At 37.9% G+C, this 22,284-nt stretch overlaps 1 protein-coding gene across 5 annotated transcripts in view; it reads left to right on the top strand.

The window, feature by feature from the left end:
- The window catches only part of LOC111147277 (islet cell autoantigen 1), a 143,256-nt gene that overhangs the window by 5,779 nt on the left and 115,193 nt on the right, over positions 1–22,284 (top strand). For 4 of the 5 annotated variants that reach the window (XM_022503226.1, XM_022503225.1, XM_022503224.1 and 1 more), the window contains exons 1-3: positions 13,237–13,253; positions 17,039–17,201; positions 21,282–21,354. In XM_022503226.1, the coding sequence (XP_022358934.1) occupies positions 13,237–13,253; positions 17,039–17,201; positions 21,282–21,354 (253 nt within the window). Of the gene's footprint in view, positions 1–6,062; positions 6,154–13,213; positions 13,254–17,035; positions 17,202–21,281; positions 21,355–22,284 lie in introns of those variants that run through there. The other variant, XM_022503221.1, reaches the window with a different exon arrangement.

The following is a 22,284-nucleotide window of genomic DNA, read 5'->3' as shown; positions in this document are numbered from 1 at the left end:
ATTAGCTCAATGCAGGAAAGCAATGGGAGTGCAGGGGACCACCTGCATTAGGCAGTTAAGGACTGTAGTTGAGAGCAGGAGTGGGAGGTCCCTGGGTGTGGAAGAGTAGGTGTTCCGTTAGGAAAGTCCTCACTGAGGTGGTAACATTTGAGGAGAGGCTTGAAGTAAGCTGTAAGTTGGCCAATTAGACAAAGGAGGGGAGAGCATTTGAAGGGAAGGAAACTTTGCAGAGCCTTGGCGTAGCATATTCAGGAAAGCTCTAGCATTCTGAAATGCCCAGAAGGAATAGTTCTGTGTGCAGTATTGTAAAATTTTGAATTTTGCATTTGGGTTTTTTGCCAAGAAGTTTGGAACTTCTCTAGTGGGCAAGAGAATGCAATTAAAACATTTGGAGTGGGAGGGCAGCATGATTAGATCTGCCTATTATAGTAATAGTTCAGACCATGATATGAGAGATTGGAGTGGGCGGATCTAGGCATAGTCTCTGAAGGCCTAGACTAAATCCTGGCTGTCAACGTAGAAAAGAGAAGATGTATTTAATAGCTCTTTTGGAGGTAGAATGGAGAGAACTTGGAGACTGGCTGTAAAAGGATGAGAGAGAAGTCAAGTTTCCAGTTAGGACCATTCAGTGGATTTTGTGCTGGTGACTAACATAGGAGCCACAGAGGGGGAAAAATGATTTGGGGGTGCAGATGGAAAGAGATAGGTTCCATTCTAGAGGTGCTGAATCTGAAATGCCTGTGGGACATCCAGGTGAAGATTACAATAAAGAGATGGGAATTTAAACACTCCTCCAGAGCCCCAGATCTGTATTTCCATCTCCCTACTGCGATCTCTGGAGAGCTGTTTAATTCTGGGCCTCATTGGCACACAGCTGTTGGTTGAAGCAACAGAGGGGATTAAATCACCTAGAGAGGCAAGTGAAGTGCAATAGAAGACAACCAAGGTCCGAACCTTGTAGATCACTGATATGTGAGATGTAGGCACAGAGAAAGAGGAGCTAACGAAATGAGAAAAGTTTCAAAAGTGCAGAGTGTTGGCTGAGGAGTTAAGGAAGGGGAGCTTAGTCGAAGGTCAAACAAGAGGGACTTGAGTAGGTTTTCACCTTTCTCTGGCACGGTGGAGAAGGGAACCAGACTGTATGAGCTTAGAAGAGCTCAGTGAAGAGTAGGAAGAGTTGGTAACTGGAGGGAAGAAAGAGGTGGAAGAACATGGGCTGAGGGCAGAGAGGGAGGTTAATTAACTTGAAGAGCAAATCATTGGGCAGGTACAGCAAAGACTGCTGGTTGTTGACTATTGCTGAAATGTCTCTGTATGGCCTCTCTAGCATGGCATATCAGGACTCTCAGAGGGAGTATTCCTAGAGAAAGTGCTCCAGCAAGCACTGTAAAGGCTGTAGAGTGAAGCTGTCATACAAACTCTTTAGCTTCCATATTGTTTTCTGGAACACTCTTGTCAACAGTGCTAGCTGATTCTGTCTTCAGCCATCCCAGCAGGATGAAAAGGGGGAAAGGGATGAGACCTGTCCCTTCCAGACAAAAAGAAAGGAACAGCAGTTTTTATAGTCATGGTGCTGGATAGCTCCAAAGAAGTCAGCAAAGGTGCATGAAGAGTGGAAGCTCTGAGAGAGGGTGCCTAGCACAATGCCAGGAGCCATGATTCCCTGCAGTGAATGAGGAGGAAGACTGGTCATCATCCTGGGGAGTTTGCTTCCACCTACTGCTCCCTGAAGGCCAGGATTAGTGTCCTTGTATCTAATGCTCTCTCTTCAGTGTTGCCATAGGCAGCATGGGCATCATTGTGAAGTAGGTAAACTTGCATTGGTGCCAAACCACTCCCTCCTTTCTGCTTCCTGCTTTTCTCTTCCCTGCACTCCTGACTTGGACCTGTACCCCTTTGGATTACTTCCTGGTTATTCTACCTGCCCTGCCAGGTATATGCCCATGGCACTGTCTTTTCTGATCCCCAGCAAAAACAAAAACAAAAACAAAACAAAACAAAAACCAGTCTTGTGCCTTATTTACTCTTGGTGTTGCTGTTATTTAATCCTATAAGCTTCTTCCCTAAGAGAGTGAAGAGGGTCTGGGAAATACGTCTTTTACTAGTTCTCAAATAACACCATCTAGATGACCCAGTGTAGGCAAGGGTGGCTCTGTTAGTTGGGGTACATGAAATTATCAAATTTTCTTTCTGTCTGCTTCCCTTTGCTGCTTGACTTTTATTTTAAGGTCCCCTTCTTGCTTCTCCTTCCCCTGCCAGGCTGTCTTCATCCCTTGCTAAGCCAGCCCAACTCAAACATGAGTTAGATGCTACAACTTTACCAAGGAAAGTCCTTGACTATATGCCTTTTCCAGAGAAAGGAGTTGTGGTTTGTTTACAGGACCTGTGCAGAATATAGATATTTTATAAACTACCTATTGGTATGTGTGTATTTCAGTAATTTAAGACTGATGAAAAAGGCTGACTCTGTGCCTTGGGACATTTTCTTCAGTCCTGGGTCTCAATTCTTTCTGAGGAAAGAGGAGATTGTGGAAAGAGGAGATTGGACTAAATGATCTATAAATTCTCTCCTGGCTCTGAATGATCCTGTGGAGGCATAAGAAATTACTTGATCATCTCTATAATGTGCTTCAACTTACAAATTTAATGTTAAAGAAAGAATCTTGTAAAGATTAGTGTCTCCCTAATTATTCTGATTGTTGACATTGCGCTTATGTGTAATTCCTTACGTTCATGCACTTCCGTTGTACCCGTAATACTATTAACCATTCATGTATTTGTGTGTGAATCACATATAATTCATACACAAATAGATATAATTATATGTAATTATATATAATGTATTTCATTTGTAAATATGTGTATATACTTTGTATGTATGTGTCTGTGTGTGTGTGTGTGTGTGTGTGTGTGTGTGTGTGTGTGTATGTAAAAAGAGACACATAGTCTTTATCTTTTTACTTTTGGTGGTTTTTTTTTTTAATGGTCTTATAATAGTTTATTAACTTCTTATTTCCATGAATCTTATTTGAAGCTACTGGTGCATTTTGCACATAGATTTGGACCTTCTTAAAGCAGCTTATAATGAAAATGTGGATTTAATCATTATGTAGGTCATTTTAAAAAACTATAAACGTGTGTTTTGTATATATCTATACACATATATACAGTCTTTGTATATATACATATATATGTATGTATATGGAATTTTATTTTTGTAATGACATTTCTGACAGAATAATTATCAGAGATTCTAGGGAGAACTATTTAATGGTATTTAATCTGTGCAGAATATTGGTGACCTGAGTTATAAAATTAATTTCTAGCTCCTTGCTGATTTGCCTAATGCCTTAGACCAAGACTGTCTGTGAAAATAAAATGGCAGACACATATGTAATTTAAAGCATACTAGTAGGCACATTTAAAAACCTAAAAGGGAATAAATAACATTAGTTAATGTATTTTATTTAACCCAATACGTCCAAAATAATATTTTAATGTAAAATACAAAAACAAATATATAAATATAAAATGGAATGTATAAATATGTGTTTATATATAATATAGTGATATATCAAAAATAGGAACGTAGGGGTGCCTGAGTGGCTCAGTGGGTTAAAAATAGGAATATAAACAAATATGTCGATATACATACACTTTTTATAAATATAAAATATAAATCTAAAATGTAGATATATCAGTGAGATGTTTTACTTTTGGGGAGGGTATACAAAGTCTTCAAAATCCAGTATATGCTAAAAGCATATCTAAATTCAGACTAACCATATTTCAAGTGCTCAATAGCCAAAAATGGCTAGGGGCTATTGTATTTGGACAACATGAGGTAGATGATAAAGTTCTTATTTCAGATTTTTTTCCATAAAAAATTTTAAGGTTAGTAAGAGCTTTCCAATTATAAAATGCAGTTTTGAAATATAATTTAAGGAAAACATTTATTCCTATCATTTAATAATGTTCTGTGCTGGCAGTTGAGGGGTGTGTAGTATTTCTTTACAGGTGATTAGGACCATTGTCTGACTAGGGTGTTCCTTCTTCGTCTTTTGAAGTCAAGCTTTTAGAGAAAAAGCCACCATAAGTACTTGAGATTAAAACCCATATACTAAATTTGAATTGACATTTGAAAATCATATAAACCAACCTAAATATAAGCAAAGGTGAATATAATTTATAAGCAAGGTTTATTTTTTTTTAATCTTTTCTTTAGCAAAGACAACCTATTTAGTCTTTTTCTATTCCCAGTCTTTTAATCCATTTTATGTTATTTGCTCTTGTGGATTTCTTTGAGGTGTTTTGTTTTCAAATGCCAGTCTCTTTTTTATTGCTGCTATGATTTTAGCACAAAATTCACCATCAACTGTCCTTTGCAAGCAGGGCTTTAAGAGAAAGAAGACTAAGGCCTAGTCCATGCCCCTTCTGAGCCATTTGAATTTTTTTTCTTTATTTTATTTTTAGTTTGTTTTTGTGGGGACGTATTATTTTTAACTAGTATTAATGGTGAGGATGATAACCTTTTAGAGAATATCTTGACTTTTTTTCCCCCATTGTTAGAATATGAAATGCTGTGTTGAATATTTTCCTTTGAGAAATAGCTCTTGAGATAGAGGGAGAGGCCCAGGGGAGTACCAGGTTGCTAATTGAATATTAGTGTTTCAGCCCAGCTTTCCTTGTTGAGAATTTGATCTTTAATCTGCTCTTGGACAAATAGTTCATTTTTAGAACCCCAGATTCCTCATTTAAAAAGGAAGATGGGTTCATTATGTCAAAGCTTTCTCTTAGATACAGATGTCTCTAAAATTAATAAAAATTGGCTTTACAGTTTTTGTGACCGAGGGCATCCTCGATGTCAGCCAGCCTGGTCCACCGTTTCACAGGCAAACAAAGTAAGGCCAAACGGGGAAGTGACATGGAGGAGGCACAAGACTAACATAATCATGGGTTTGCTGGCTTTTATTTTATATTGGGATATAAGTTATATTGATATTAAAAATACTTAGTTTAGAAATGTGATTTTAATAGGTTTAGGGAAGCATTAACCTCAATTAATGCCTATATGTAGTACCTGGGCTGTTCTGAAATCTAAATGAAATGATCATATAAAAATATCCTAAGACTCCAATTCATTAACAGAAAATGCAGATTTTAAACATGTAGGGTTTTACAAAACCTACATGTAGAGTAGGGTTTAAACAAAAACTCATCTTTTAATTTCCTTGAGTAAAGTTAAAATTCTGTTTTCCTCTTATAAATTATGCTGACTCACAAAATTGAGGGATATGATTGTGTTTTACTTATGAAATTTATGAAATGTCAAAAATCATTTGGTAGCTTGCAGGAGAAACAAAGCTTAGCTAGAAATAAAATCCATATAAAGTTACATGGAATGCTTGAGTAATCCTAACTTTTTCAAAATCTAAATAGAAACGCTATTTGATGTCTGAGAGATAGGGGAAACACCCATAAACACTTAAGTTAAAGTGTTAGTTAAAATCACATTACTTTTAAAATATTTTTTTATTAAGTAAACTACACCCAGTGTGGGGCTCAGACTCACAACCTTGAGATCAAGAGTTGCATGTTTTACTGACCGAGCCAGCTAGGTGCCCCCAAATGATATTACTTTAACCAATATTTAGCTTTTGAAAGGATGGAAGACTACGTCAACTTCCCACCATCTGTAGGAATTTTTCAATTATGTAATTTGAATAATTAAAATATATATATATTTTAAAATTATATATGCATAGTTTTAACACACACACACATAGTTAATTACATGTGGAGGAATTGTTTTTCACCATTTCTACTAAAATTATTTTAACATTTATACTTAAAACACATTATACTTAAAACACATTTTTATGATTTCTCTTCACAGGAAATCATAAAAATCATAATTGACATAAGAGAAAGTGACCAAAGATAGACCTATAAGGAAAAAAAGATGAAAAATGATTTGGAGCAAAAGAAATATAAAACATTAAGTTATTTTTTAACTCATTACTTAGAATCTCTGACAGATTTGTATTTTTTCTGCTCACTAGGCAAGCCATCAGGAGCCTGCATTGATGCCCTGGCTCTGAAGCTACTTGGCTTTGTTCTCTCAGACTTGTTAGTCACCTCCCTGGATCACAGGTCCCTGTGTTATTTAACTTATTTTATTTTTTATTTCTTTAATAATCTGTTTTAATTTTATTGAAGTGTAATTGTTGTAGTGTTATTATTTTCAGATGTGTAACATAGTGATCTGATAATTCTATATGTTTCGTAAGAAAGGGGTTTTATTCGATTGTTTCTCAACTCCCTCTAGGCCCTAAATTTTGTGACTTACCCTAGTTCTAAGACTGCACCAGAGAAATAAATCCAAAGACAAAACAAGATATTGGACCCTTGTAATATTTCTAGATGAAGTTAATCTTTGAAAAAATGGGAAGATGGAACTGGCAGAAAATTATGTACTTCAGATTGTGTAGTTGGAAGCTAAATTCAGGAGATATGCCACAGGCTTCCAACATTTGCTGTGGATAACAAAGATGAACTCTCTAGCAAAGAGAGGACATAGAAGGTGCTCAGTAAATGTGAAATAAACAGCATTAAGTGTCTACCCTCTAGTGGCTACAGAATATATCTAAATGCTGAAAGGGACAGAAGGTGGCTTCAGAGATTGGCCCTTATGTCTCCTCAGTCACATCTCCTCTTTCTTTAAGTTTTAGGAATGTACAACTGCTTATGGTTGGTGGCATGCACACTCCATGGAGTTCTGTTGTGCAAGAATGTGTTCATTGCTTTCAATCTGTCTGGAATAATTACCAGCAGCTCACAGCCCCCTCTGCTGCCCCCACTCGTACCTTCACCTGGCCAGCCTCTACTGATTCTTAGAAACTCACCCCAGAGGCCACATAGGAAGGCAGCTCTGTATCTTCCCCTCTCTTTTCCTCCAGCCCTGGGCTCCTTCTTGTGTCATGGCACTCATTCCACATCACAGAAAACACCTGCCATTCCCTAACTTCAGAGTCTCCTTTTTGGTTATACATAAATAGCCCCAACATTTTGTAGCATGTGGTGATGTGTTTTCACTGAGGTTTAATTTTAAATAATGGTTCTTTATGTCATCAAAAGTAAGAAACCATCGCTCATGAGACCTTTTACCATTTTATGTTCTGTGAAGAAACAAAAGTGATTGCCAGACAGTTAATAAGGTTATCAATTATAGGACACATCTCAGCTTCAAGAATGTTGAGATGTGAACAGATTTGCGTTTGTTCAGTGATGTGTGGAGCTATCAAGCCGGTGTTTGGGAATGAGTGATTTTACTCTGGAATGATCCAAATGTACCACTTTGCACCCACATCACTTGAAAAGTGTGTTTCTTATGGGGGGGAAATGACACATGTCGCAAAGAAAGCTAAATGCTGGTATGCACAGCAGTGCTGAAGAGCTTTAAGATAGTGACAATTTTTAGTTGGAAAATAGGAATTTTGAATAAGTTAGAAAAATGACAAATTTGGCAGTGGCTCAGATCTGCAATTCAAGAGAATCCACCATATGTTCAGTGCAGATACAGGGAAAAGGGATTCTGGACTCAGTTTTAGATAGTACTCCATCTAATAGAGAAACCGCTCACTGATGGAAGGGAAAAATCTGCTAAAGTTGGAAAGGTAATGAATTTGAGACCTAAAACTGCACAAGATACACAACAGACTTGGAAAATGTGATTCAAGAGAAAGTTTATTGAAATATTTTTGTGGATTGAGAGTACTGATGCAGTAAATGTAACTATCTTACCTTTACTCTGAGTAAGGGTTGGCTCAAGAATTTTAAATTCTTTGCATAATTCAGATGTAATTGGAGGTATCATCAGCTAACTCCGTAAGCTCATAGAAAAGGATTCTGGGCCAAAACAAATGTTCAGTGCAGCTGAAGCCAGCCTATGTGGAATGAAAATACTTCCCCATGTTATATTTCCAAGGAGGAGAATCTAGTATCAAGGTTTAAGGCATCTGAGGACAGAACAACTCTTCTTCTTTGCAGCAAAGCATCAAACTTTGTTTAAATCAGACTTGCTTTAGCATTTTGGGAACCTCAGAGTATTTAGAAAAAATTTTTGGCTTATATATTGACCGTCTAGTGTGTTCCAAACGGCTTTTTCAGTGGCTATAGGAAATGAAAAACAAGCTGTAGTCTGTCCACAGGGGTGGATAAAATTGAAGATACAGCATAGCAAGTTGTAAGAGAAGCAAAGAAGAAAAATAAGCGTGATTATTCCACAGAACCCCAGTACAAATGCTGAATGAAGTACCCCTCATCCCTATTTCCCTAGTTCTCCCCTCAAGACAATGGCCTCTCAGCCACATGGGTATGGCTGAGAACAGATGTGCTCCCTAATACCTGGCCTTGGTGGATGAGGTCCATGTACTGTGTCCCCTTCAAGGTGCAGCCTGGCAAAGTCTAGGAAGATTAGGTAGTCTTAGTGTCACTTCAGAAGGTGCTAGCTTCAGCAGCATTTTCACCTCTGAGCAGACATCTTTCCCCTCTAGTACTTGTCTTAGACACAAGAGGCCACTTCTTACTAACCCATCCCCTTACCCTCAGTTTTGTTACAGCAAAATTAGGAATTTGTGTGTGTGTGTTTGTGTTAAAATAAGTTCTGCACCCAACATGGGGCTCGAACTTATGACCCCAAGATCAAGAGTCACATGCTCTACCAACTGAGCCAGCCAGGCACTCCAGAACTTGTTTTCTATTGATCTGTTAACTCTCAGGGCCCTACTTCTTTGAGAAGATCTTAATTCTCTTTTTTTGTTTGTTTTTTTTGTTTTTTTGTTTTAATTTTTTATTTTTTATAAACATATATTTTTATCCCCAGGGGTACAGGTCTGTGAATCGCCAGGTTTACACACTTCACAGCACTCACCATATCACATACCCTCCCCAATGTCCATAACCACACCCCTCTCTCCCAACTACCCCTCCCCCCAGCAACCCTCAGTTTGTTTTGTGAGATTAAGAGTCACTTATGATTTGTCTCCCTCCCAATCCCATCTTGTTTTATTTATTCTTGAGAAGATCTTAATTCTTATTGGCTCATCTGCTTTGTCTTCCTTGGAGAGACAGAATTTAGGGAAACATAGATATTCATGTGGTCACGTTGTGCTAAATTTAACTATTTTTTTTTTCTTTCATGGCACTCATGCCATGGCAAGTCCATAAGCAGCTTGATGCTTGCTCTTCTTTGCTTATCTCCCAAAGTAATGTGGCCACAAACAGAACTTTAGAAAGTCTTCTCTGTGCTATTAAAATGCTCAAGACATGATAGCATTCATTTGGGGCTTATTTCCCAAGTGTCTTGTTTGAGATATAGCTGCCTTTGCAGATCAATGAATTGAAGTATTAGCTAATTATAGATTTTATTGTATTTTATAGGGGAAATGACTTTTCTAACAACAGATTCTACAAATTTGGGGAGTCACAAAGATCTTTTTTATATGTCCCTTGCAAATATCAACAGTCTCTTGGATCCAAAAATTGTTTATATCCCTGCTTAACCTACATTGTCCAATACTGTAGCCACTAACCAAACGTGGCCATTGAGCACTTAATGTGGCTAATCTCAATTGAGATGTTCTGTAAGCATAAGTATACACCATGATTTGGTACAAAAACATGAATGTAAAATAAAACATTAGTAATTTTTTTTATTATATGTTGAAATAACATTTTAGATATATAGGGTTAAATCAAATATTTTACAATATTTTAGTATTTCTTTTCACTTTATAACATTGCCATTTAATCATTTAAAATTACATATGTAGCTCATAGTGTATTTCTGTTGGACAGAGCTGATTTAGACTGTAAGTTACTTGAGGCTAGACAGCACCTGGTACATATTAACCAGATGCTCAGTGCATGCCCAGTGCAACCAAACTGATGAACTGAAATGAGTGAATAGGTGAGAATTCTAATGATTTTTTTTTAAGATTTTATTTATTTGACAGAGATCACAAGCAGGCAGAGAGGCAGGCAGAGAGAGGGGGAAGCAGGCTCCCTGATGAGCAGCGGGCCTGATGTGGGGCTCGAACCCAGGACTCTGAGAACATGACCCGAGCCGAAGGGAGAGGCTTAACTCACTGAGCCACCCAGGCGCCCCATAATGATTTTTTTTTTTAAGGAGTGATTTTGACACTGTGAATTAGGATGGCTGCTTTCAAAAAAAAAAAAAAGAAGAAGAACAAGAAGAACAAGAAGAAATAGAAGAAAAATAACAAGTGCTGGGGAGAATGTGGAAAAAATGAAACCCTTGGAACACTGTTGGTGGGATTTTAAAATGGTGCAGTTACTGTGGAAAAAAATATGGAGGTTCCTCAAAAAATCAAAACTAGAACTACCCTATGATCCAACGATCTTACTTCTAGGTATATACGTAATAAAAAACCCTGGATCTCAAAAGATATTTTTGATATACACCCATTTGATATACACCCATGTTCATTACAACATTATTCATAACCAGGATGTGGAAGCAAGCTAAATGTCTATCAGTGGATAAAGAAAATATGCTTCACATATATAATAGAATATTATTCTACCTTTAAAAAGAAGGAAAACCTATCATAGGTTAGAGAACTTTGACAACATTAGGCTAAATAAAATAAACCAATCATAATAAAGATAAATTCTGCATAATTTCACTTATAAAGTATCCAAAATAGTCAAACTCATAGAAACAAGAAGAATGGTGGTTGCCAGAGGTTAGTGGGTAGAGGAAATGAGGTATTTGATGGATACAGAGTTTCAACCATGCAAGATGAAAAAGTTCTGGAGATCTGTTATATGACAATGTGCATATAGTTAACAATTCTGTAAGGTACACTTACTCATTATTAAAGGATATATTTATGTGGTTTTTACCACAACTAGAAATTATTCAGAAAGTCTCAACTATACTAATAGATCATGGTGAAATTGGACTCAAGGAAAGAATATAATTTGTTTCCTTGAACAGTATTTTTTCCTAAGAAATTTTGTTAGAAGCTTTGAGCTAAGTAAAGTGTGTACTTTCAGGGAAGCTGTGTGGGTGTTAAGAGGACTAGAAGCTGGTGGTCTCCCTCTGATGTACGGAGTAGAGGGCAGGGCTTACTTATCACGAATGTCCTTCCCAAGGCAACTTGTCCACAAACGTGGAAGCCCTCCCGGAGGCAGAGAGATGCTAATGACTAGCTGTTCTCATTTCAGAGGCATGTGGACACCCCGGGAAAATATCTTCCTTGCTCCCTCCTGCCCCCATACCTGAGACCTAGAGTTTTAGCACTTTCATTTAGTTCCCTTAAAGCATTTTTAAAAAGCTTTTTAACATTTTAAAAATGGCAAAAATAAAACTCTAAGAAATCTTTGGTCATCTTAGGGGTACTGATTGCCAGGACCCTTTCTGGGGTAGAGGAAGAACAACTGGATTGATTTTGTGGAATAGCCAAAAGCGTTCACTCTGTGTTGAGCATTCCTCTGGCAGTCAGCATTCTGTGTTTGGTCAGAGGCCATTCCTTTAGGCGGCAAGCTCTCCAGTCTCTACAGAAACTGATAGGCAAGTATGTTTGGGTTGGTTTGCTCTACCAGTGAGGCTGGCTAGCTTTCTGGAGTAGGGCAAAGGGAGTGAAAGACAGTGGCACAGAGTTACTCCCATGTTTACTGATGAGGTGAAAATACAATGCTAGGCTGGTAAAAACACAAATAATCACATTTTCCTCCTTTTAACCCTTCCTAGTATCTCGCTTTAGCCTTTTCTATTGTGTGTATGTTTTGTTTTCAGTGTGCTGGCTCATTGACTCATTTTTTAGAAATATTGTTGTGAAATACTTATTTTGTTTTCTGGCTAACTAAGGACTTTATTTCAATAAAAAAGGTTAGAAATAAAAAATTGAAAGTGATTTTCCTGGGTGTCAGGAAGGGATTAGGACAAGGATTACCTACGGCTAGGCCAGTACCCTCATATATTGAACGAGTGTGGTAATTCCCAGTTTCCTTCCTGGTCACTGATAAGGAACCTCAGCAAGTACAGTATTCTGTGCCAGAGCCCACTTACCAAGGGCAGCTTGGGCTGAGGGTCAGTCCCTGGGAGGGAACATGCAGTCAGACAGCAGCATGGCCAAAGGCCAAACACAGGATCCAGTCTTAATCACCAAGAACCCACTTTTCTCCCCTTCCTGGAACCCGAAACAGATTAAGAAGCACCAGCAAGGGACGCCTGGGCAGCTCAGTTGGTTAAGCGGCTGCCTTCAGCTCAGGTCATGATCCCAGCATCCTGGGATCGAGTCCCACATCGGGCTCCTTGCTCAGCGGGGAGCCTGCTTCTCCCTCTGCCTCTGCCTGCCACTCTGTCTGCCTGTGCTCACTCTCTCTGACAAATAAATAAATAAAATCTTTTAAAAAAAGAAGCAGCAGCACCTGCAAGTCTGTATTCCCACAGCTGCCCCCCTCCATCCCCGCCAACTCTACAGTTAACACGTGGACCTTTGTATTTCTTGCCTTCCATTTCCCTTGGGTGGACAGTTGGGTGGGTGGGGTTTCCTGGTTTGGACTTTTTCATGCTAATCTTCTCTGGATTGTTCCAATTTTAGTATATATGTTGCCAGAATGAGCACATTTATAAAATATTTCGAATCTGTAAAGAGGCAGACAGATGCAGTCTACTCACCACCAAGCTTAACAAAGAGAACATGAGTCCATTTGAAGCCCCTGTGTACCACTCTCGAATCATATCACCCATCCCTTTCTGCAGTAGTAACTGCTATCTGGAATTTAGTATTTACCATTCCTAGGCAATTTTTATACCTTTACTATGTGATATTTGAATGCTTTAGCAATATATAGTATCATTTTGCATTTTGTGATCTCATATTTTATGTAGTCTTCTGCAACCTATTGTTCTCATTCATTCTACCTGTTTACTTCTTCCACTTCATTTGGGATATTTCTTCCAGTGTTAAATTATTCTCGACACCAGGGTACAGTGGTACTGTGTAATAGTGTTTGGCCCCTAAAACACAATTAGAAATGGCTCAGATTGAAAAATTTTATATGTCATATTAACATATAATATAGTGTGTTAACTGTTAAACATATTTGTTTTATTTCAGGTCATAATATAACTTACCCTCTCATGCTTTTTCCCTGCCCCTTCTCCCCAAATCATCAACAGTAGAAAAAGAAGAAGAAGAAAACATGTCAGGACACAAATGGTAAGTAATGTGTTGTCTTTTCTAAAGTGGAAGAGGGTAGTGGGAGAGGAAAGCACATAATATATGCTCAATAAATGTCTGTTGACTAGAAAAATCAAGAGTCACATCAGCAGTAAATAATCTGTTAACCCCTATCCAGTATGGGGCATAGTCAAGTTCAACATCCCTTCTAAATGAAATATGGAAACCAAATAACTAAATTTACTGTAAGTTCTTATGTAATATATATTCTCTAAGAAATTAATTTATATATAGCTTTTCTCCTGAGAATCCAATGGATTTTCTTACCCACTTTTTCAAATCTAATAAGCAAACATTTTTTTAGCACTATTTTATTTATAACTTATTAGTGTTATCAGAGAACTAGATGTACAGCAGCTTTAAAATAGTGAGTGAACACAGACTCAGACTCATTAATGTGACTTTAACTGAACACTGGGGAGGCAATCCTAGTTGGAAGGTGCTGCTGTTAAGTAAAGTGTGGTGATCATGGCAATGTTCAGCACTGTCACTTACATGCCTGTAGCACATGTCAGTGGCATGTTAAACTTCTTATAGGTTCCAGGTCTGCCTCATGTAGTGTTTTTGAACCCTTTTGAACCCATGACCCACCAGGCAATCAGATCTTTGTCATGCTTTATCTCTAATCCATAGCATGAAAAAATGTGATGTATATTTTCATGTTTCTAGTGTACAGTTAATTATAATAAGGAATATACTTTAAATCCGTCCTCTCAGCAAAGAAGTAATCAGACCCAAGACCTCTGTAAAGTCAAATGTCAAACTTTAAGAGAATTTTTACATGCTTTAAAACATAATGAATTTTAAAAGATAATTAGTAAATGGCTAAGGGATTTAGTTTCCCTGAGTATCCCCATTTGACAGCCCTCTAACTCACAGTTGTCATACTCTTTTCATAATTATTCCGTCTTGCCTCATTAAGACAAAAGGGTGCCTCCATCCTGTGACCCTCAAAATGGCTGTCATATCCTGGCAGCAGACCAGGGAAGTAGGTAGTCACCCACCTAAGAGAAATGGGAGTGCCCTCAGAAATGGGCCCTTCCCCAAAGTCATTCTCTTACTTACTGTGCCACTTCATTGCTTGCTGCTGAAATGCAAGGGCTGTAGAGAACATTGAAATGAACACTGGACTGGGATTAAGAGGGCTGGATTTTAATCCTGTGAGACTTCTGGCAGAATTCGTAATTTTTTAAAACCTAAGATACCTCATCTATTAAATGACAAAGGTGAGGCGTGTTCACCAGGTCTCTGAAGTCCCTTTGCTTTTTGTTGCTTTTTTTTTTTCCAAAATGGAATTTTTTCTCATCCATGACCTCTCACCAAAAATAAGTAAATAAAAGATACAATACAAAGAAGCCCACCCTATTCCCCACTTCTAAAAATTATGTTTCCTTGAAATAACCAGTTTTGGAGGGTAAATCCTTCCAGTCTTTTAATGCACATATTATATAGAGAGATTCTCTCTTTTATGTAAAAGTTACATGTTTCTTCCACTTATTTTCTCTAAGGTGAGCTCATAGTAAAACTTTTGTAGTTAAAGGATAGCAGATACACAATGTTACATTGGTTTCAGATGTATAACACAGTGATTTGACAAGTTAATACACATAAAAGTTTTTTAAAAATGCAGAAACTGGGGTGCCTGGGTGGCTCAGTGGTTGAAGCCTCTGCCTTCGGCTCAGGTCATGATCTCAGGGTCCTGGGATCGAGTCCCGCATCGGGCTCTCTGCTCAGCAGGGAGCCTGCCTCCTCCTCCTCTCTCTCTCTGCCTGCCTCTTTGCCTACTTGTGATCTGTCAAATAAAAATAAAAAAAAAAAAAATCTTAAAAAAAAATAAAAAAAAAATGCAGAAACTATGAAAGTCCCCCAAATCTTACTTCTGTAATGATAACCTTTATAAAGAAGTTATTTGCAACTCCTTCTGACTTTTTAAGAATTAATGTGTGGGTTGAAAATTGTAAATGTTATCTGGGAGGAGAGTATAAATCAAGTTTCAAGGTAGAGGCATTTTTGCATAGTGGTATAAAGCAGTTTGTGTTTTAGGACTCAGATCTGGCACATTTTGAGTGGTGATAGTGTGGAGTGGAAGAAGGTACATGTCTGCAGTGAGGAGAAACCGGGGTCCTGTGTAGACAAATGAAACAGGAACTTTAGGGGCACCTGGCTGGCTCAGTGGGTTAAGCGTCTGCCTTCGGCTCTGGTCATGATCTCAGGGTCCTGGGATCGAGTCCCACATTAGGCTCCCTGCTCAGCCAGGAGTCTGCTTCTTCCTCTGCCCTTCCCCCTGCGCATGTTCTCTCTCTTCCTCTTTCTCTTAAATAAATAAATAAAATCTTAGAAAGAAAGAAAGAAAGAAAGAAAGAAAGAAAGAAAGAAAGAAAGAAAGAAAGAAAGAAAAAGAAAGAAAGAAAGAGGAACTCTAGACCAGAGGAGGGTATAAACAACATGAGAGGGGCGGGGAGCACTAATGGCTACATTTCTGTCAATATCCGAGATATTCTGGTCTTTTACAGATTTCTATTTCATTCTCAATTTTTTTCTAATTTCTTTCTTACATACTTTTTTTAAACGATTATTTATTTATTTGATAGAGAGCATGTGCAGAGGCAGAGGCAGAAGAGAAGGGAGTAGCAGGCCCCCCGCTGAGCAGGGAGCCCAATACGGGGCTCCATCCCAGGACCTCGGGATTATGACCTGAGCTGAGGCCGATGTTTAATCTGAGCCACCCAGGCGCCCCATCTTCCTTACATACTTTTTAATTTGATCTGTAGTATGTCTTCCTAAAGAATGGCTTCTTCCTATCTGTATTTTAAACACTTGGGTTTAAGAATTTAAGGTCTTGGGGCGCCTGGGTGGCTCAGTGGGTTAAAGCCTCTGCCTTCGGCTCAGGTCATGATCCCAGGGTCCTGGGATTGAGCCCCGCATAGGGCTCTCTGCTCAGTGCAGAGCCTGCTTCTCTCTCTCTCTCTCTGCCTGCCTCTCTGCCTACTTGCGTTCTCTGTCAAATAAATAAATAAAATCTTAAAAAAAAAAAAAGAATTTAAGATCTTAATATTAGAAATCAGTAACAGATTTTTCAAAAAAAATTTTTTTTTAATTTCCTTTGACTATGGTAAGACTATTTAACATGAGCTCAGCTCTGTAAGTGTCTACTACAGTATTATTAACTGCAGGTGCAGTGTCCTACAGCAGATCTCTAGAATTTACTCATTGTGCATCACTGAAACCTTAGACACCCTTCATTAAGAGTTTCCCATTTTCCTCTCACCCCATCCAGCCTCTGGTAACCAATCTTCCACTCTCTGATTCTGAGTTTGACTGTTTTAGGTACCTCTAGTACAGATTTCAAACGTACTTTCTTTTACCCCCTTACCTCTCCTTTTCTGTTGTCACTTCACTGTTGTCCATAATGCTGGAGTGGAGGGAATGCTGGTGTCTGGCTTTATCCCTTCCTCACAGGCTGCTTGAGCCAAACACCCTGCCTGGTTGGGCCTCACTTTCTCTACTTGGAAAGGGAGTATGTCCAGCCTGCTGAGAGCTAAACTCTTCAAGGTTTAGTTTCTTGATTTCCTGCGAAAGCTGCTTGGTTTCCTCACTAACTTTTAAGGTTTCAGAGTACATTAGCATTGGTTAACTTTTTTGGTGTAATAATAACACAAAAAAATATCTTTATGTTTATGAATGTTGTATGATACAATGTTGAGATAGCTTTGTCTTTATGAAAGTCATGAATAAAATACCTCTTTAAATGTGTTTTTTAGCAGTTATCCTTGGGACTTACAGGATCGATATACTCAAGATAAGTCAGTAGTAAATAAGATGCAGCAGAAATATTGGGAAACGAAGCAGGCCTTTATTAAAGCCACAGGGAAGAAGGAAGATGAGCATGTCGTTGCCTCTGATGCGGACCTGGATGCCAAGCTGGAGGTGAGCTGTTCCTGCTGTCAGTCTCAGCGCAGCCCCCTCACTGGGGTCACAGTCCTAGAGTGCATGAACCTGGACAAGTGTAGGTGTGCTTTATATTTGAAAACAGGCAGACAACTGGTTCATGAGGAGAAAATCTAAGATGAGTTAAATTCAATCCCAGCACATTTTTTAAAAACCTACAAATTCTTGTGTAACCACCAGCATGCTTGAGTTAATTTGTTTTTTAAGCACTTTAATGCATTGCATGTGGTAAACTCTCAATAAATGTTTGTTGTTTGTTGAAAAAAAATTAATTCAACCAAAGACTAATGCAACACTAGGGTCAAGCAAATGCTTACATATAAAAAAAGAGGAAAGGATGACAGCACAAGATCCTGGAAAGTAGGGTCTAATAACCTTAGTATTGAACCCTGGAAAATTCTAGAATGAATTAGTTAAGCAGATATTTAGTTAGACTGGTTAATAATACAGTAAGCTGAATTACTATCTGGTTGATTCCCAAATACTAACATAACTGGTAAAAGGCCCACTAATCACCTGTCTTGCAGGACATTCTGCCAATAGTTTAGATTAAAATTTAAAAAGCATACTCATCGCTTCCGTGAGAAATACTGTTACATGACCTGATAAGAATTCAAAATGATCTCTAAGATTAACATCAGCTAAAATTAGTGAACTTGAATATTTTACGTATTAAAATTAAAAGCTCAGGGTTTCAAAAAACTTTTCTGCGAAGGGTGGCCAGGATGGTAGAAACCATGGTTATACTGGACAGAGAGGTTTAAGGGGAGCTATATTAGCTGTTGATGGCATAGAAAGTTCTGTCATTTGGATGAAGGATAATTCATTCTCTGCATCCGAGGGGAGAACAAGACCCAGGGTCCCTATTCATAGTATCTATCTCTCATGGAATTATCTCACATGTTTATGTGTTTGTCTGCTCCCCTTCCACTGAGAGATCCATATCAGCCTTACTCACCATAGTACCCTCAACCAGATACACAATACAGTGCCCGTTCAGTAAATAGTAACTGAATCAGTGTACAAGTTAGTGCAATTAATATTCATTCCCAACCCTTTCCCCGTCAGTGGAATTGTTCAAATTGAAGCTGGGCTTCATAGGGATGTCCTAATGGAGATGGCTACATGGGAGAAGCATGGCACCAGGAGGCGTCTGTTCTTATTTTAGTGTTCTTCATATTGAACACTAATTGAAATGATTATATGGTGCATATGCTTTTCATGTCTTGTACCTTTATTTTTTCCTTTTTTTTTTTTTAAAGATTTTATTTATTTGACAGAGATCACAAGTAGGCAGAGAGGCAGGCAGAGAGAGAGGGAGGGGGAAGCAGGCTCCCTGCTGAGCAGAGAGCCCATTGTGGGGCTCGATCCCAGGACCCTGGGATCATGACCTGAGCCAAAGGCAGAGGCTTTAACCCACTGAGACACCCAGGCGCCCCTATTTTTTCCTTTTTAACAGCGTAGCAAATATAGGCATTATTCAGAAAGGAATTTAACACGTAATTATTACTTCGTTATACACAATACAGTAATTTTTACTTATACTTAATCTCTTGCAGCATTTTTACTGAGCCAACTATACTTTAACCAAAGTAGCCACTCTCCTAGGCACATAACATCTAAAGCACTTAGCTGTGACTCAGAATATTACATGAATGAGGTTTCGTGTTGATGTTTATAGAGAGGACATACGTAAATGACATGCAAACCATTTTGATGTGTTCTTACCCTAAGTCATCCATAAAAGGCTAGCAAAATGAGCTTTTGCTAGCACAGAGCAAGTTTCTGTGCCAAGTTATGATGGTCAGATTCTACTATAATCTGTTGGGAAGTTAATATAGAAACATTGCACTAATTTAACTCTATGTCAAAACTTGTTAATAAAATCATTTTCTCAAAAACTGCTCTTAAGTGCAAGAAGAGACAAAGCTAACCAGTGATGACAGGCATGTCTTTTAGGAGGGGTCTTTTGGGAGTCGCTGGTCTGTGGTTTCTTAGTTTGGGTGTAGTTGCTGGAGTGTATGCAGTTGCAAACCTGCAGAACAGAACATTCCAGAGGTGTGCATTTTATTGCCTTTCATTTACCCCTCAGTTTTTAAAAAAGAACAGTGGCAACAGAATAGCTCTTTAAAAAAAAAAAAAAAAAAAAAAGATTTTTCTTTATTTATTTGAGAGAGAGAGAGCATGAGGAAGGGAAGGTTAAAAGAAGAAGCAGATTCACCGCTGAGCAGGGAGCCCAATGCAGTACTCGATCCTGGGACTCCAGAATCATGCCCTGAGCCAAAGGTGGTTGCTTAACCAACTGAGCCACCCAGGTGCCCAATAGAACAACTCCTGAACATAATTGTTGAACTCCCTCGCTCCTATCTTCAAGAATTATTATGTGTTGGTGGTTTGTGAGCCAGAATTCTGATATAAACATTTTGCTAAGGAAGAAATTCAAACTGCTGATTTTCTGTTTTGTTTTATGGTAAAGGTTTTTTATTCGTTTGTTTGTTTCTATAGGGGACACAGAGTAATGAAATGAGATTTAGCAAAATTCATATTTTTAATGACCAAGTTTTATCTTATTAAGCATTTCTGAGAATGGTTTTTAATATTTTAAGCATATATGTATGCATCTATTTTTTTAGATAATTGGTCATATTTATTATGCAGATCATTTGTTTTAACGCAAATAGAGAAGTGCTTCATAATATAAAGACACAACTATTACATCACCATGGCCACCATAAGCTAAAAGAGAGAGAAGGAAAGGAGGGAAAGCCTTACTCTGCTCATTAGGTGGCTCTTCAGAGACAGAATGTCTGCCAGGTTTTCTAACTGATACCAGCTGTGGTCTCTAGGTTCGTGGACAGAAGGTGGAGAAAGTGTGAAGTAGCTATTTGATCTTCTCCTGAGCTTATCTGGGTTTTGAAGCAAAGACCAGGACCACTGTTAGTTAAAATCTAGTTTGATTCTTCTCAGTCTAGCCCACCTGCTTTTCCCTTACTTTCTTCTCTTATGGTCTTGGCATTATATTAGGTGTCTTCTCTGTGTATCTTAAGAAATCATTGGGAAAATAAGGAGTGATAAGGGCTGCTAGCTAAACTTCATTTTACCAGATGTCTTCTAAATGGAACATTCAACTGATTGATTTTTGTTTGCTCTTTATAGAATTGTTTTAAATTAAAAAAAAATTTAAGATTTATATTTATTTATTTATTTTATTTTTTTTTTTTTAAAGATTTTATTTATTTATTTGACAGAGAGAAATCACAAGTAGACAGAGAGGCAGGCAGAGAGAGAGAGGGAAGCAGGCTCTCTGCTGAGCAGAGAGCCCGATGCGGGACTCGATCCCAGGACCCCGAGATCATGACCCGAGCCGAAGGCAGCGGCTTAACCCACTGAGCCACCCAGGCACCCCAAGATTTATATTTATTTGACAGATATATAGAGAGAGGGAACACAAACATGGGGATGAGAGAGGGAGAAACAGGCTCCCCCCACTGAGCATGGAGCATGATCCCAAGACCCCAGGATCATGACCTGAGCCAAAGGCAGACACTTAATAACTGAGCCACCCAGTTCTATAGGGATAACAATCCCTATAGAATTGTTTAAGCATGCCATAAAATGCATTAGGATCACAAAGTAGCAAATGTCATGTTTTAAACATGATTCTTAATTGAGGGATCCCACATTTTTAGAAAAGACAGCAAAATGGTAAAAGAAATAAATTATGAATATTGGGTTTCTGGTTTACCAAGTCTTCTAATTGGGCCCTTCATTCAGGATTTCTGTTTTTCAGCTATTATTTCAATAATCTGGAAGAAATAAGTGTTCTGCAGATCTTAATTTAGATCACAGAAATGATCAATTCCAGTAAATATAGATTAATAGGAATGTATTTAAAGACTTTGGTCACAGTTCCTGCACCGTATACCATATAATACCAAGCATACTTGGGTTTGTGATCTTATTGTTATTGGGCAAATCAAACACTGTGGTTATGTTCAGATAATAATTTTTATTTCACTACTGTTTTAACTTAACATTTTGTTTGTATTTTTATTATAGCTATTTCACTCAATTCAGAGAACCTGTTTGGACTTGTCTAAAGCAATTGTACTCTATCAAAAGAGAATATGTTGTAAGTATGCCCTAAGTATGACTATTGATCAAATAAACAGTAAGAAGCAGGATATTTTGCCTTAATGTATCATTTTGTATGTTTAGGAAGTAAGACAAGGAAATTACTATTTAAGAGTGCCTATCTTTTCTCTTTAATTGGTGGGAAGGAGGATCTCTAATAATTTTATCAGAAATCCTTTACATGGATTGTTATCATTAAATGCAAGTTACTGTAACAAGAACTTTATATTGGGCTTCCTGTAGGTAAGTACATGCAATTTATTTTCCTAATTATAGAAAAGTTTTCTAGTTTAATGTGTGGATTTTCTAAAATTTTGGGTTGTTTTTATTTGATTGCCCTTGCTCTCATATCCAGTTTTGTTCCTCTTAAAATGGAGAGAGAAAGCACATACAGGTAATTTATTAACTGTATTTTGTTGACAGCTCTTCTTCATGAGTTTTTTTAAAGTTGAAGATTGGGTTATTGGGGAACAAGATTCTGCCTAAATTTATTACCAACAGTTATCTCTGAAATACCAAATTGTGTGTTACTATGTTTTAAAATTTCCTTTTATAGATGATTTAATAGTATAATTTCTGTATTTCCGAGACTAGAACATAAATTTTCCTGTTTCTGACTGCTGTTAGACCTCTTTCCAATAATCACAAAGTAACAATTGGTAATCTTCCTTCATTTGTCTTTGTTAAGACTATTGTGGGGAAAGTGCAAAGTCCTAGGGCTTAAGGGCAGAATTTCATTAATTTTCTATGTTACTGATTACTAAGTGTTGGAGCTAAGACTTCTCCAGGGCTATAACACCATAGTCTTGAGTTCTGAGGAAATTAAGACACATGACACATATCCCCCCACCATTTCTCTGTCCCACATCTAGTCAGTCTTAAATGCTGGTCCATTTTGTTTCCTGAATAGCTTTCAGAGTCTCCATCC

Source organism: Enhydra lutris, unplaced genomic scaffold (genome assembly GCF_002288905.1).
Source record: "Enhydra lutris kenyoni isolate GAN:26980312 unplaced genomic scaffold, ASM228890v2 scaffoldscaffold16, whole genome shotgun sequence".
NCBI classification, from domain to species: Eukaryota; Metazoa; Chordata; class Mammalia; order Carnivora; family Mustelidae; genus Enhydra; species Enhydra lutris.
Note: the sequence above shows the minus strand (reverse complement) of the source record. Positions and strands in the feature narration are given on the sequence as shown.